The 15,450-nt window shown below is 57.5% G+C and overlaps 2 protein-coding genes across 2 annotated transcripts; both read left to right on the plus strand.

The window, feature by feature from the left end:
- The first annotated feature begins 6 nt into the window (after window positions 1-6).
- On the plus strand, window positions 7-3,397 carry LOC116629373 (myosin-7). Its single transcript, XM_032399668.1, has 7 exons — window positions 7-245; window positions 498-701; window positions 823-948; window positions 1,156-1,431; window positions 2,312-2,407; window positions 2,538-2,672; window positions 3,259-3,397. The coding sequence occupies exons 1-7, from the start codon at window positions 39-41 to the stop codon at window positions 3,274-3,276; spliced, it is 1,062 nt and encodes a 353-aa protein (XP_032255559.1). The 5' UTR covers window positions 7-38; the 3' UTR covers window positions 3,277-3,397.
- A 5,062-nt stretch (window positions 3,398-8,459) lies between these two features.
- LOC116629372 (myosin-6-like) lies at window positions 8,460-15,445 on the plus strand (the record flags this gene model as incomplete). The annotated part of the gene is made up of 12 exons (XM_032399666.1): window positions 8,460-8,660; window positions 9,894-10,037; window positions 10,280-10,436; window positions 10,521-10,548; window positions 10,838-10,949; window positions 11,442-11,534; window positions 12,275-12,338; window positions 12,557-12,655; window positions 13,126-13,229; window positions 13,317-13,455; window positions 14,890-15,158; window positions 15,440-15,445. Coding segments are annotated over exons 1-12 (1,416 nt in total), but the record flags the coding sequence as incomplete, so codon positions are not given.
- Window positions 15,446-15,450: the final 5 nt, after the last annotated feature.

The raw sequence follows: 15,450 nt of genomic DNA on the forward strand, positions 1-15,450 counted from the left end.
CTGAGATCGAGCGGAAGCTGGCAGAGAAGGACGAGGAGATGGAGCAGACCAAGCGCAACCACCTGCGGGTGGTGGACTCGCTGCAGACCTCCCTGGACGCGGAGACGCGCAGCCGCAATGAGGCCCTGAGGGTGAAGAAGAAGATGGAGGGCGACCTGAACGAGATGGAGATCCAGCTCAGCCACGCCAACCGCATGGCCGCTGAGGCCCAGAAGCAAGTCAAGGGTCTCCAGAGCTTGCTGAAGGTACGAGGAGACTCCTGAAGCAGGAAGTCACCTTACCCGGAGACAGACTGGCCTCCACGTGGCCATGCTGGGTGGTGGTGTCCCTTTACAGCAGCAGATTCCTCCTGGCTACTGCGGAGACATCCCACAGGCCCTCCGGACCCGGCACATCGGGCTCCCCCCCCACCTCCCCAGGCACCCAGCCTAGCCGAACGGCCTTCTGATGGGCCCAGAGGCCAACCCCTCTCTCATGCCCACCCTCCTGGTGTGCAGGACACCCAGATCCAGCTGGACGACGCGGTCCGCGCCAACGACGACCTGAAGGAGAACATCGCCATCGTAGAGCGGCGCAACAACCTGCTGCAGGCCGAGCTGGAGGAGCTGCGGGCCGTGGTGGAGCAGACGGAGCGCTCTCGGAAGCTGGCCGAGCAGGAGCTGATCGAGACCAGCGAGCGGGTGCAGCTGCTGCACTCCCAGGTGAGCGGCTCCCCTGCGCAGTCGTGGAGGGAAGCACGGCTGGGGGGGCCCAGCGGGTGAGGTTTGGGAGCCACCCCTGGATGCTCAGTGCTTTTCGTGCTCCGCCCACCTTGATCCTCAGAACACCAGCCTCATCAACCAGAAGAAGAAGATGGACGCAGACCTGTCCCAGCTCCAATCAGAAGTGGAAGAGGCAGTGCAGGAGTGCAGGAACGCCGAGGAGAAAGCCAAGAAGGCCATCACCGATGTGAGTGACCGCTCCCCTCCCGCCCCCACTAAAGACGTGAACAAGGGCCCTGGGTCCCAGCCAAGCCACTGCACCGTGACAAGCCGACTCTTACCGCTGCGTGGGTTGGCGGGCCTCGGGAAACAGACACCAGGCTGGGAAAATGCTGATCCTTGAGGGACAAGGGGCCCTGGGCCCAGTTCTTTTAGACCTCTCCCCTGACCCCAGGCTGCCATGATGGCAGAGGAGCTGAAGAAGGAGCAGGACACCAGCGCCCACCTGGAGCGCATGAAGAAGAACATGGAGCAGACCATCAAGGACCTGCAGCACCGGCTGGATGAGGCCGAGCAGATCGCCCTCAAGGGGGGCAAGAAGCAGCTGCAGAAGCTGGAGGCCCGGGTGCGGGAGCTGGAGAACGAGCTGGAAGCAGAGCAGAAGCGCAACGCGGAGTCGATCAAGGGCATGAGGAAGAGTGAGCGTCGCATCAAGGAGCTGACCTACCAGGTGCGGGCATGGTGGCTGCTCTGGGCTGGATCCCCTGCACCACTGCCTGAAGCCAGGGTGATACCACCAACAGGAATGAAGTGTTCTCTCTTAGTCTCCCCCAGGGCGAGGAGTGGGAGTGCAGCCCCTGGCTGCCCCGTTTCCACTCTGCCTAGCCCTGTTCTCCCCTGACTGTCCCCTGGCTAGAGGTCAACCTCTGAGCCTCTTGGCCTGGGAGCTCTGCCTTCAAGCTCACCCTCTACCTGTCCCATGGGGACAACACCCAAAGCTCCAGACAGAGCTCACCCAGCACAGATTCCAAGAAAGCAAGTGTGTCGCCAGGCTCCGGCTGGGTGCCATGACCACCCAAATACACCAAAAACTGCCCCAAAGTCATTCAACACATCTCAGAACTTTTTGGTTTGTTTTCTAGAATCAGACTCCTAATTAGATTTTGCTTCTGTTCCAATCAGAAAGTTACCATCTCGAGACACACATGTCCTTAGATCAAGTCTCTGTCATTTTCCTGTATCCCAGGAAAGCTCAGTACGCTGTCCCAGCATTACTGCCAGTGCGTGCTGGCTTCTAGAACAGGAACGTTTATCCTCCATGGGGCCCCAGGACCCTTAAGGGCCTCCTCCCTGGAACAGCGCACACGCGTGGTTTTGTGAAGAATTTCAGGATTCCATCAGCTCCCTGGACCTTCCTGAAACAAAACATTAAAAATATTAATAGTTTTTTATGGTAAAAAAATTATAAGGAGAGTGCAAGAGTTTGTTGAGGATCAGAAAGTAGAAGTGGGTGAAGATATTACATTCCGGGTAAAGTCAACAAGCGGGGGGAGGGGACAGGCTGCCTCTCATGACCATGCCCTCCTCACTCCTAACCACCCCGCCCCCAGACGGAGGAGGACAGAAAGAACCTGCTGCGGCTGCAGGACCTGGTGGACAAGCTGCAGCTGAAGGTCAAGGCCTACAAGCGCCAGGCCGAGGAGGCGGTGAGTGGTCCTGCTAGGGCCTGGGCCTGGAGGAGAGACACTGGGGAGCTGCGCCCCGCCCCCGGCTGGGAGGCTGAGAGAACCTCTGACCTCCTCTCACCTCAGCCTCCCCGTCCCCGAACCCCTGCAGGAGGAGCAGGCCAACACCAACCTGTCCAAGTTCCGCAAGGTGCAGCACGAGCTGGATGAGGCGGAGGAGCGCGCGGACATCGCCGAGTCCCAGGTCAACAAGCTGCGGGCCAAGAGCCGCGACATCGGCGCCAAGGTGGGTCCCTCCCCTGGGCCTCACTAGTCGCCCCATGTCAGCACATCCGCCAACATCAGTGGCCCTCAGACCGAACCCACTCATGCCAGGGATGTCTCCTCTTCATTCACACCCCACAACTGAACTCTGGAGCCCCAGAGGGCCAGGTAATGCAGTCCTCGGTGATTTCTAAGATTCTTCCAGCTCTAACTTTCAATGACTTTGTGAATCCCAGCCCTAGGGTGGTCAGCAACCTTAGAAGACCCCAATTTGTATACACCTACTATGTCCCAATTCCCCCCAACTGCTGGTCTTCTCTCATCTTCCACCTAGTTTTGGCCTATAGCCTAGTAACTCAGCCCTAAAGTGGACAGCCTAGAGGACCCCCTTGTCCTCACTCAGGCAGCTTCCCTCTGGCCGACCTCAGGGCCCTCACCCCTCCACACCGACCCCTAGGACACATCTCTCACCACCAGGGGGGCCTCCCTCAGGCCCAGAGCGGTCCCCCACCCCATCGGGTGCCCCATCTCCCCTTTGTTTTCTGTGCCCGTCTCTGCCCAACACCCACCTTCCCAGAGTTAATTTGGACTTTGTTTCCTTTCAAAAGGGCTTGAATGAAGAGTAGCTTTGCCACATCTTCTTGATCTGCCCCATCCTGAGGGTGCTGATGAAGCCCCCAGTTCCAGAGCCTCTATAGCAGCCCCTTTGGAGGAAGCAGAATAAAGTTATTTTCCTTGAAGCCAAAATCCGGCCTCCAGACTCTTCTTCACTGCCCGCCAGCCACAGGGACATGAACATGGGGTGGGGTGGGGGGGTGGCTCCAAGGGAGGAGGGGCCGCTTCACAGACAGCCCAAGGAGGCCTTACTGGAGAGCTTGGAGGCTCTGAGCATCCTCGGGGCAGCACTGGCCCAGACGCTCCCCTTCGTCTCCTCCTCAGCGGGTGACACCTGTCCTGTCAGCCCTCTCCCTGGTCCAGAGACCCTCCCCTCAGGGTTCAAGATTTAGAAAAACCCTTAAGGCTTGCTTAGAGCATGCGGAGCCCATCTGCTATGGACTTACGCTGACCGACACGACCCCCACCGCCACTGACAGCACCACTGAGGGCCGCCGGGAGAGCGCTGCCGGGAGAGCCCTGGGAGGCGTGGGGTAATGGCAGGTGTCTGAGAGGGCACAGGGACTTACGACTGCAGCCCATTTTATCCTTGTAGACACAGCCACCACTGTCTCCAACCACCCTGAGGCCAGGGCCCCCACCCCACCACAGCCAGAACTGTACCCTCAGCCCACCCTCCTCAGATCCCCTTTAGATCCCTCTCTGTTCACAGCGCTCCTTTCTTTTCCTTCACCCCTTCCTGCTGTAACTTCCTTTCCCAAGACCCTCCTCATCTGGGCTTGCTGGAAGATGAGGCATCTTTGGCCCATTTATGGCTGGCCATCTGGAGGGGAAGCAGGCAGATGAGGGACTGTGGAGAGGAGAGTCCTGTGTGAACAGGACGCTGGCGGGGGGTGGGGGGCTGGGTACGGTGGCGGTGGCGGAGGGCTAGGAAGTGGGGAAAGGAGCAACCCACCGGAGTCACCGCCACACCTGGGCTGCTGAGGGAAGGCTTGGCACTGTGAGCCACAGCCGGCAGGTGCTCGCAAGGCATGGGGCTGTCAGCCACCCCCTGGGAACCCCAGAAGGCCTGGCTCAGCCCTGGACCGAATCTCCCACACCCAACCACACAGCCGCTCCAGCCAGGCTCCTCCTCAGCCCCCCTCTGAGCAGCCAGGAAGAGGGCTTACCCTGGGAAGAATCAAAGAATAGGAGGAGAGGGAGGCGGGGAGAGGGGGGATAACTGAGGAGGGGGGCAGTGGGGGGGGCAGGGCTCAAGAAACTGGGGGCCAGGGGAACCAAGAGAGAGAAAAGATACAAGCAGTGAGGAGGCCTCAGAAAGATCCATGGGCTCCCACCCTTGTCCTCGTGGCCCCCTCCATCTTCTCACCCCAGGACCACTTCTCTTCCTAGGAAAGACTTGGGGAGCAATGAGGAAGTCAGCAGAGGAAAGGGAGATGCAGGGGAACCCTGAGAACACAAGCTGACTGCGGGAGCAGAGGAGAGAGGTGGGGAGCATGGTGGAGCCTGGCCACGGGCGAGAGGAGAGGGCTGATGGGTGGCGGAGCAAAAAGGCAGGGTGAACTTTGGAGAGAGATGCCACAGGAGCTGAGGGGGATGCTACCGGGCAAGGGAAGAAATCCTGGGTCACTTTCAGATATGAGGAAAATCGGCAAGGCCAGGAGTAGTGACGTTAGAGAGGGGTGGACAGAGACCCTGGAGCAAGACGCAGAGGCAGAGATGAGACAGGCAGAGGGTGAGCAGAGGTAGGGCTGAGAGCAAGCAGAGACTCGTGGAAATGGCATGTCAGCCCCCAGGATGGGCAGAAACCTGGCTCCAGGGAGACTCAGAGGCCAGGCCCGACTTTGAGACAGGGAACCAGGCAGAGGGAAAGGGAGGTCAGCCGCTAGAGACAGACAGAGATCCAGGGAGCCAGGCACAGGGTGGCGACCTGGTGTCCCCTCACCTGTGACAGGAGTCTCCATCCCGTGCCCTCACACTCCAGAACTTGCAGGCACAATGAGATGCTGCTGTGGGAGGCAGCTGAGGGAGGACGGAGCACAGGGATGGATGTGAGAGCTGGTGGAGAGGAGGGGACCTATGGGGAGGAAGAGGGGGGGAAATGGACCAGAGAAGGGGTCCGAGCCCTGGAATCAACTTAACCTCTTCCCTTCCATTGGAGACAGTGGGAACGGCCTGCCCACCCCTCACCCGCCACACCACCTCTACTGAGTCTGGCCTGCTCAGAACACAGGGTTCCCTGAGGACAAAGCCTGGTCTTTGTCGGCTGGACCTGACCCAGCCTGACCTGGTGTTCTTAGCCCCTTATCACCTCCCCCGGGCAATGGGAACCGGGCACTGACGCACTGGACTAACCCCCCAGCTTGCACGCCAGGGCCTCAAGTGACCTAGAGCTGGGGACAGGTGGTCTGCATCCCTTGGGGGGTAACACTTTGGTGTACGTACCTGAAGGAGATGTGGATGTGGGGTTGACGCAGATTCCCCCCACCAAGGACATTGGGTATAGGGTACAAGTCCCCTGGAACAGAAGTGTGTTCCTGAGTCTAGTAATGGGGCAGTGGAGGGTCTAGGGAGTTGGGGACCTCGGGGGAGAAGCCAGATATTTAATGGAAACCTCTCCTACCCGGAGAAACTGACCCTTGTCTGTCCTACCCCCCTCCACACTCTAGAGCTATATTGAGAGGTGACAGTGGATGGGGTGGGAGGGGGGAGCTGGGAGAGTGTTCCTGCGTGTGAGGGTGTGGGGGAAAGCCAGAGCAGGGGAGTCTGGCTTTGTTTCCTGAACACAATGTCCACTTAGTCATACCAGGCACGGCCTGCTGAAGACCCGACACCTACTGCCTCTGAGAGGTGGCATCGATGGAGACCAGGGAGGGGGGCCTTGAGGGCCTGGGGCACTCGGGGATGCCCGCAAAGAAGGGCATGTGAGTATGAGCCCCAGGAGGGTTGGGAGAGGACACCAGAGTTCTACCTGAGGAGGGGGAGATGGACTGCAGAGCCCCCCCCCGGCCCCACCCCACGGAATGCAGAGCTTGGGGCCCAGCTGGTGTAAATCCCTGGGCCTGCCAGGCGCCCCAGCCAGCCTCAGCAGCACCTGCACCCTCTGGCAGCCCGGAAGGGAGCAGCCCCCCACCCCCACCCCTCCTCCCTCGGGCCAGGATTAACGCCTCTTGCCTTTCCCCAGCCCCTCCCCATCCCACACCAGGAGTAGTGGAGGGTAAAACTTCTGTGTGTGAAAGTGGGTGTGCAAATGTGCGTGTCAGTGTGCCTAACAGCAAGTGGGAAAATCTGTGATCATAAGCGTGTAAGTGTGAACGATCTGCATGTGTGGGGCTAAGAATGCACACGGACCATGCGGTTTTCAGGTCGATAGGGGAAGGTACTGGACCGTGGGTCTGAGTGCTTATCTTCTGTGGTGGCCTGGGAGAATTCCTTCTCCTTTGAGAGGACAGATGGTGGCCACTGTATCGGGAGCATCGCGGGAGGGGCCAGGGGCTCCAGATGTGTCCCCAAAGCAGCACAGCCTCAAGTCCTCAGGAGGATACCTGCCTGGAGATTTGGGGAACAGAAGGAAACCAGGCACTGTATTTGTGCAGAAAGAGGGTAACACAGACATCTTCTTTTTTCTAACAAAGGGAGTCATGGAGCTGGGCAGTAGATTCCCCTTGGTGGGCATCCCAGCCCCAGCTCCCAGGCCCTAGCACTGTGGGACTTCAGGTCAGAGAGGGTGGGCAGATGTTCCCAGCCTGGGGCTGTGTGAGAACAGGCCAGGGTAGAAACGGGTAGAAGGGTGGGGAACCCATGGTTGGGGGGCAGGGGACAGCATCTGGCCTGTAGGAGAAGGTGACTCTTGCCCAGTGTGCTCAGCTCACCCTTCAGGTTAAAAATAAAAAAGGTAAGGGCCTGGCGGGCAGGGGCGTTTGTGCGAGAAGGTCCTGTCTTCCTGCTATCTGCCCATCAGTTCTTTGGAGGGAAGGAATGTGCCCAAGGACTAAAAAAAGGCCCTGGAGCCAGAGGGGCTAGGGTGACAGACCTTTCATGGGCAAATCTAGAGGCCCTGCTGTCCTCCTGTCACCTCCAGAGCCAAGGGATCAAGGGAGGAGGAGCTGGGAGGGAGGGTCCCTCCGGAAGGACTCCAAATTTAGGCAGGGGGTGGGGGCAGCGGGATATAAAGGAGATTGCTCCCGAGGACAGACAGACACTGCTCTGAACAAGGTAAGAGGGAGTTTGGGAGACTCTTTGGCCAGTCCCCAGAGCCCCCACCTTGAGGGACTCTGCCTTCTCGGGGAATGGGGTGCAGGGTGGTCTGAGGCCCAAGGGTTCTGCTAGAACTGCCTTGCTCCAACCCCAGGAAGTTCCCACTGACAGAGGGGAGGTTCCCAGGGAAAAACCAGAAACCTCTTTTCTCCTCTGATCTGCCTTTCTTTCCCTGCCTCTGCTGTCCCCTACTTTCTGTATCCTCCATGCTCTGTCTCCATCCTCCTCCCACCTTGGATGGCTTTCTGCTCTTTGTCTGGTTTTATTTTGTCTCCTGGTCTTTGTCAATACCCGTCACTGTGGTACTTCTTTGTCTGTCCCCTTGCCCTTCCTTCCTGGCCGCGTGTTCTAATCGCCTCACCTCTCTCTATTTCCAACTCTGATCCCACCTCCGCCCCTGGCGCTTTCACTAACTCTGCATCCTTTCTTTACTGACTCTCTGCCTCTTCTCTCTCCCAAATTCCCCATTTGGTCTGTCCTGCTCATCCGGCTCTTTGGGTCGATCCTCCTGGCTCACTTCTCCCCAGTGGCCCTTCTCCACTGTTCTTCTCTCTCCTTGTCTGGTCTTCCCTCTGCCTACCCGTGTCTCTGTGGCTCCACCCATGGTCCAGGGTCTTCAGGATTCTCTGTGAAGAGATAACCAGGTGAGAACCACCCCCAATTTTCTCGTGGGAGCCAGGTTACTGGACCAGGGCCCCCTCTCTCTCCTCCAGGCAGCTCAGCACCTCCCCGTGCAGACCCTTAGAGATGCTCCTTCAGCATTGTGTCAGAGGGCAAAAGAAGTAGAACCTGAAGCATGGGGAGGACAGGACCCAGGCCCGGATCTTCTCAGTGGGCGGGAAGAACACAGCGCCAGGTGGTGAGGAGGTGTGGCCAGGAGTGGGTGCCACCCACTGAGGCTTGGGCCCTCCCGTCGCAGGCGCAGGGAAGCACTAAAATGACCGATGCGCAGATGGCCGATTTTGGGGCGGCAGCCCAATATCTCCGCAAGTCAGAGAAGGAGCGTCTGGAGGCCCAGACCCGTCCCTTCGACATCCGCACTGAGTGCTTCGTGCCCGATGACAAGGAGGAGTTTGTGAAGGCCAAGATCTTGTCCCGGGAAGGGGGCAAGGTCACTGCTGAAACAGAGAATGGCAAGGTGTGTGGGGCATAGTGCCATGGAAAGGGAGAGAAGGTTTGCGGGGGGTTGCATGGGGGAGGCACTTGCTGTGGGAGCTGAGGGCTCTGGAGAAGAGCCAAAGTTAGCAGGAGTGCAGAACATGCCCCCTCAAGGAACCCAGCTCTTTGATGAGAACTCTGACGTTTCTCAGATGGACCTGAGCAGGTGTAACAGGGCACCACACCAGGGATGCACGCCCTTCACCAGAGATGGTGCTGGGGCAGGGGTGGGGGGACCTCCCCTGGTATCTGCCTCAGCAGGGTCCTGGAGATAAAGAAGACACAGACACGGCATCAAGTAAAGTTCCCTCTTGAATGTGTATCCTTCCTCTCTGTGCCTCAGTTTCCTCCATGGACCAACTCCCCCAAATCCACCTCACTCAAACCAAGAGCAAACTCTTAGACCCAGATGAACACAAAAAGCAGGAACTCTTGAGCTGAACGCTCAGTCCCGGGGCTGGTGACTAGCACTCAGAAGTCCACAGTACCTGCTTCCTCACGCAAGCCGTGAGAATTGCCACTGGTCACTAGCAGCAGCTCACAACCATCTGCCTTCACACATGCCGACTGAATGTTGGGTCCCAACGAGGTGTGCAACGACAGGCCACAATCTGCTGGGGGCTTTGACTCTGATCCCGGCTCTGCTACTGGCTATCTACCAAGCTGGAAAACCATTTAATTATTCTAGCCCCAGCTTCCGCCGCTGTCAAAAACAATATTAGAATACCTACCTGCAGGGTCTGATCACGTTAGGGCATGGCGAACTGACTGGTGCCAATCGAACCACACTGATGGTGACCAATGGGGAGTGTAGGGTTGGTAGGTGAGATGTTTTCCAGCAGAGCAAGGTTTGCCCTGAGCAACTGATGCCCACAAGCAATGCCCTCAGGAGTCAGGGTAAGGTGTGTGCACAGATTGGAGAGCTGCCAGCCCCGCAAGTTTGCCCCTAGATGCTTGAAGCAGGGACAGAAAGGTGCTGTCCTGGGGCACTGGCAAGACACAGAGACCCTAGCATGGGAGGGATGGCAGTAAGTTGTCTGGGGAAAGTGCTATGGGGGAGCCACGGGGCAGGGCTTGGGCACTGGTCAGAGAAGAGTTGGGAGAGTGAGGCCAGGTCGTGGCCCATGTTCTGGGAGGAGGTAGGTCGTGAAGCTGGCGAGTGCCGACTGGCAAGGTGGGAGTGTGGTCATCCCTGTCCATGCACCCTCCCCAGACGGTGACGGTGAAGGAGGACCAGGTGTTGCAGCAGAACCCACCCAAGTTCGACAAGATCGAGGACATGGCCATGCTGACCTTCCTGCACGAGCCCGCCGTACTCTTCAACCTCAAGGAGCGCTACGCCGCCTGGATGATCTACGTGAGTGCACGTGGCAGGAAGCCAGTCCTGGATGGAGGCTAAAGTAGGCCAGGGCAACTCTCTCAAGGCGAGGGGGTCAGAACTCTCCCAAGGGGCCCAGCTCCCCTCTGCCCCCTTCCTACCCCTGGTCAGCCGCAGGAAGAGAGGAGCCAGCTGGGGTGACCAGGGACTCCCCTGCCTGTCACCACCTGCCCCAGGCTTCCCCCTCCAGCCCCTCATGCCTGCCCTCTCCCCTGCTCCAGACCTACTCGGGCCTCTTCTGCGTCACCGTCAATCCCTACAAGTGGCTGCCGGTGTACAACGCCGAGGTGGTGGCCGCCTACCGGGGCAAGAAGAGGAGCGAGGCGCCGCCCCACATCTTCTCCATCTCCGACAACGCCTATCAGTACATGCTGACAGGTGAGTCTGGCAGCCCTGACCTGTGACCCCTCAGCCCCGTACCGGTGGACCTGACCCTGTTGCCTCTCCTCTTTTCTCTTCCAGATCGGGAGAACCAGTCCATCCTCATCACGTGAGCAAATGCCATCCACCCACATAGGGATTTGGCGGGGACCCAGGCCGATTCCTGGGGGTGCAGAGGGGAGGAAAGGTTTAAGGTTGTGATTGCAAGGAGTGTGGGGAGCTGGGCTCTCAGAGGGGTGTCGGAGTGACCTACAATGATATGCAAATTATGCGGGGCCCTGGGTCCTGGTGGAGGAGGTTAGAAGGCTGGGATTCTGAGGGAGGAGGGTGCAGTGGGCTGAACTCCAAATGGAGCATAGGGGAAATCTTGGATTCTGATGGGTCCCTCTTGCCTCAAGTGGAGAATCTGGTGCAGGGAAGACTGTGAACACAAAACGTGTCATCCAGTACTTTGCCAGCATCGCGGCCATAGGTGACCGTGGCAAGAAGGACAATGCCAGTGCAAACAAGGTACAGGGTGGGCCACAGGCTCAGCAGAGGGGACCTGGGGGCAGGCTGACCCAGGTGACCCCTAGCCTTGCCCTGGGGAACAGTGGGGACAGCACTACTGAGCCCAGTGCTCAAGACCTTCCTGGCGGGCGCCTGGGTGGCTCAGTCGGTTAAGCGTCTGCCTTCAGCTCAGGTCATGATCCCAGGGTCCTGGGATGGAGCCCCACATCAAGCTCCCTGCTCCGCGGGGAACCTGCTTCTCCCTCTGCCTCTTTCTCTCTCTCTCTCTCTCTCTCATGAATAAATAAATAAAATCTTAAAAAAAAAAAAAAAAAAGACCTTCCTGGAAGGAGATACACACTCTGATGTCTGTATATGGCCCTTTGGAGCCACAGACCCACCTGCAGTCCATCTAGCCCCACCCTCATTCCCCAGGACCAGAGCAGCCCCTTGTCCTCCCTACTGCTGGAGGTGGACAGAAGATAAACCCTCGGGGTTCTGCTGCTTTTACAGGGCACCCTGGAGGACCAGATCATCCAGGCCAACCCTGCCCTGGAGGCCTTTGGCAACGCCAAGACCGTGCGGAACGACAACTCCTCCCGCTTCGTGAGTGCCTTTGACAGCTGTCCACTGGCCTCATTTGGCCTCGACAAGAAAAGGGGGGGTGCTGTTTCGTCAACAGTCACTACACCCAGTTGATCATCCTGCGTTTGGCTTTGGGATATCAGCAAGCGTGTGTGTGTGCACCAGCCTGTGGGTGTGCACACACACACATATACACACACACACACTCAAACCCTCCTGACTCAGCCTGGCTCCCTGAGGTCTGAGAATTCAAGAAAAGAGACCCAGAGTCACCATAGCTATTCCATAGCCAAGTAATGGAGCTGATTTGTGTCACATTATAGATTTTCCAAATGACTTTTTCCAGAGCTCTTCCACATTGAAAGTGGGAAGAGAGCATAGGTGCCGGAGCCAATTCTCCAGCTTCCCACCTGCCCAGCAAGTCCCCACACCTCTCTAAGTCCCAGTTCCTTTATCTGTGAAACAGAGGTAGCAATATTTACCTTGCAGGTTATTGAAAGGATTAATGAGATCATATCAGAAGTACAAACGGAAGGCATTGTATCTGTGTTCATTCCCGTGTTGTTGTTTCCACTCAGAGATACCTAGTAATATGGAGATAGGCATCCTTTCCCCTGTTTTACTGAAACTAAACTGGGACACCAAATAGGTCATTAACATTTCCAGAACTACCCAGGGCTTTCTGGGTTGTGTTGAGGTCCAAGATCTCCATTCTGTCCCTTCTGGCCAGTTCCCTGACTCTTTGTCCCATCCACCCCCAGGGGAAATTCATCAGGATCCACTTTGGAGCCACTGGAAAGTTGGCTTCTGCAGACATAGAGACCTGTGAGTATGGCAGGGAGCCCTGCACACCCCTCTGTGTCTTCCGCCTCTGCCTTCTTTCCCAGATGGGCCACCCTATCTCAACATTCCCTCTCCATCTTTCCTCTTCCCCTGGCTCTCTCCATTTTGCTATAAGAGCATTTCTCCTCTAATCTCCACCCTTTTGCTGGATCAACTCTCTCTCCGTCCTTACCTGCCTTCCTCCCTTCTCCTCACTTCAGATCTCCTGGAGAAGTCCCGGGTGATCTTCCAGCTGAAGGCTGAGAGGAACTACCACATCTTCTACCAGATCCTGTCCAACAAAAAGCCAGAGCTGCTGGGTGAGACCGCCTAATGCCTCAATGCCCCCATTGCCCTCCCCAGGCAGGCTGGGTGTCCTCCTCCTCCTCACCTGCCCCTGTTTAGCTCCCTCCTCCTTCAGTCTGCTCAGGTCTTCTCTTCCTTCCCCATCTCAGATCTGCCTGCAACTCCTCTCGCCTCTCTTCCCACACTTTCTTTGTCATATTTCTTCTCCTCCTCCTGGTTGGTTTTCCCTTTCTCCTCTTTGTGTCTCCCCTGCTCCCAGGTGTCATTCTCCCACTGTCCTCCCTCCGCAGTCCCCTGCCTACTTTTTCATATCTTTTGGATTCTCTGCATGGTCCTTGCTGACTCTCCTCCTCTCTCCCTGCTCCTGGTCCTCTCTTCCATTGTCCCTGCCCCACCCCCACTGTGCCCTTCTCCCAACCCCTCTCTGCCCATCCCCTGCCCTCTCCCGTCCCCTTGTCCCCTTCCCTGCTCCTTGCCTGGACAGACATGTTGCTGGTCACCAACAACCCCTACGACTACGCCTTCGTGTCTCAGGGAGAGGTGTCTGTGGCCTCCATCGATGACTCCGAGGAGCTCATGGCCACAGATGTGAGTGAGGAGGCAGCGTGAGAGTTCCTGAGGGTTCCTGCACCACCAAATCCAACCACCTTCTTTGCCTCTCTTGCTCTGTCCTAGAGCGCCTTTGACGTGTTGGGCTTCACTCCCGAGGAGAAAGCTGGAGTCTACAAGCTAACAGGCGCCATCATGCACTACGGGAACATGAAGTTCAAGCAGAAGCAGCGGGAGGAGCAGGCCGAGCCAGATGGCACCGAAGGTGGGGGCAGGTGCTGAAAAGGCCTGAGGTGCTGGGTGTTCACCTGTCATGAGGAGATAGTCCACTGGGAGCAGGGTCTCCTGTGCTGCATCCAAAAGTGGTGCTTTTCAACAATTCTTGAAGAGCTAGGCTGACAACCTAGTTTATTAAGGTTATTAGGACCATGACAGCGAAAGTGGGAGGAAACCAGAAGTATGAGAAGCACGTGGTCAGAGGGCAGTACCTCTTCCCAGGAGCAGGGCCCTCACACCATCCAGCCCTACCTCCAGGCTTTTTCCTCGTTAGAGCCTTGTCAGAGGCCACCCAGACAGGATGGTTCCTGGGGACCTGAGGCCTGTGGGGTAGATGGATGAGAACCAGGGAGGGGCAAGGATTGTGAGAGATGGGCAGACAGGGAGACCCCCCACAATCCTGCCAAATCTTCAACCCCAGCTGCACTGACCAGAAGTGAGTTCGGGATGTCTCCTCCTGGGCCCAACACTCACCCAAATTCAGGAAAGCACAAACTCTAGAGCTCTGCACATCCTGATCATTAATGCAGTGTATATGTGGAGCATGCCCAGCCCTTGGATGAGCCCCTTTCAAGCCATGTGCCATGTTCTGTTTGGGAGGTAAGGGCCAGGGGTCAGGATATAGCTTGGCATTAATATGTCGCATACCTCCCTGGGCCTCAGTTTCCTCCTTAGTGAAATGGAACAACAGTCCTTCCTAGCTCACTCTGGGGCTGTTGTAAGAATTCTTTGAGAAGGAAATGTCAAGGTGTGAACAGGGCTAGCTAGACAAATGCCCAAGAATATTCCTCTTAGCCTATCTTCAAGGACCCCTTCTGTGTCTATCCAGATCAAAATGCCAAGCCTGGCATTCATTTCATGAGAGCATGTCATCAGCTATCACAAAACACTTGAAATTGAATGAAATACATTTTCTCTAAATAGAGATCATATGTTGGATGGCACAGGTGGAGAGTTGGGGGGTGGGTAAAATGCTGTTAGGAACCTTGATTTCAAGTTGTTCACCACATGGATTAAGAGTGGAACAGGCCCAGTCCTGGATCAGATCCTGGGATGGGAGCAAAGGAGGCAGGGAGCAGTGCACATCTCGGTCAGCCACAGTCCCTGCCCTGGAGACATGAGAACGTGCTCACAACAATGCTGGTCAAGGGCCTGGACCAGGGACACCAAGCAGATGTTAAAGACAGAGACGACAGGAACTGCTGGGTGTTGGGAGGTTCTGGACAGACGAGGAGGCCTGGGCTCCAGCCTGACTCTGCACACTGGCTACGTGCCCCCTGGCAAGCCTCGTGCCCTTCCAGGCCTGTATTTGCAACTCTTAAGTGAGAGCGGATGGACCCAATGCTTCAGAAAGGCTCTGGCCCTGGAGCAGGGAAAGAGGGTCTGCCGGAAGTGCTTGCTTACTTCTTTCCTTCTCCACCAGATGCCGACAAGTCCGCCTACCTCATGGGGCTGAACTCAGCCGACCTGCTCAAGGGGCTGTGCCACCCTCGGGTGAAAGTGGGCAATGAATATGTCACCAAGGGGCAGAGCGTACAGCAGGTGTACTACTCCATCGGGGCACTGGCCAAGGCAGTGTACGAGAAGATGTTCAACTGGATGGTGACAAGGATCAATGCCACCCTGGAGACCAAGCAGCCACGCCAGTACTTCATAGGGGTCCTGGACATCGCCGGCTTCGAGATCTTCGATGTGAGTGGGAGGAGCCTAGGCGCGTATGCGCGGGGGAGGGGGCAGTGACTCGCTCATTTGCACCCGTGACCATCATGGCCAGTGGCCAGTCGAGGGAGAGACAGTGGGGCTCAGGGGTGGCAGACACATCGTCCTGTCTTCCAGGGGCGCTCCCCCTCCACGGCCTGACAGGGGAGGGGACCAGTCACACCCCTGGCTGCGCTTGGGCACGGGCCTCAGCTGACCCCACTGGCCACTCAGACCCCTGCCTGCCTGACCCGCTCCGCCCCCGCCCCCTGCAGTTCAACAGCTT

This window comes from Phoca vitulina, unplaced genomic scaffold (genome assembly GCF_004348235.1).
Source record: "Phoca vitulina isolate PV1807 unplaced genomic scaffold, GSC_HSeal_1.0 scaffold691, whole genome shotgun sequence".
Taxonomy (NCBI): Eukaryota; Metazoa; Chordata; class Mammalia; order Carnivora; family Phocidae; genus Phoca; species Phoca vitulina.

Coding starts and splice junctions, on each gene's coding strand:
- LOC116629373 (XM_032399668.1), top strand. CDS start 39: ATGGAGCAGACCAAGCGCAACCACCTGCGGGTGGTGGACTCGCTGCAG. Junction 1,432..2,311: donor TCAAGGAGCTGACCTACCAG/GTGCGGGCATGG, acceptor CCCCGCCCCCAG/ACGGAGGAGGACAGAAAGAA. Junction 2,408..2,537: donor AGCGCCAGGCCGAGGAGGCG/GTGAGTGGTCCT, acceptor GAACCCCTGCAG/GAGGAGCAGGCCAACACCAA.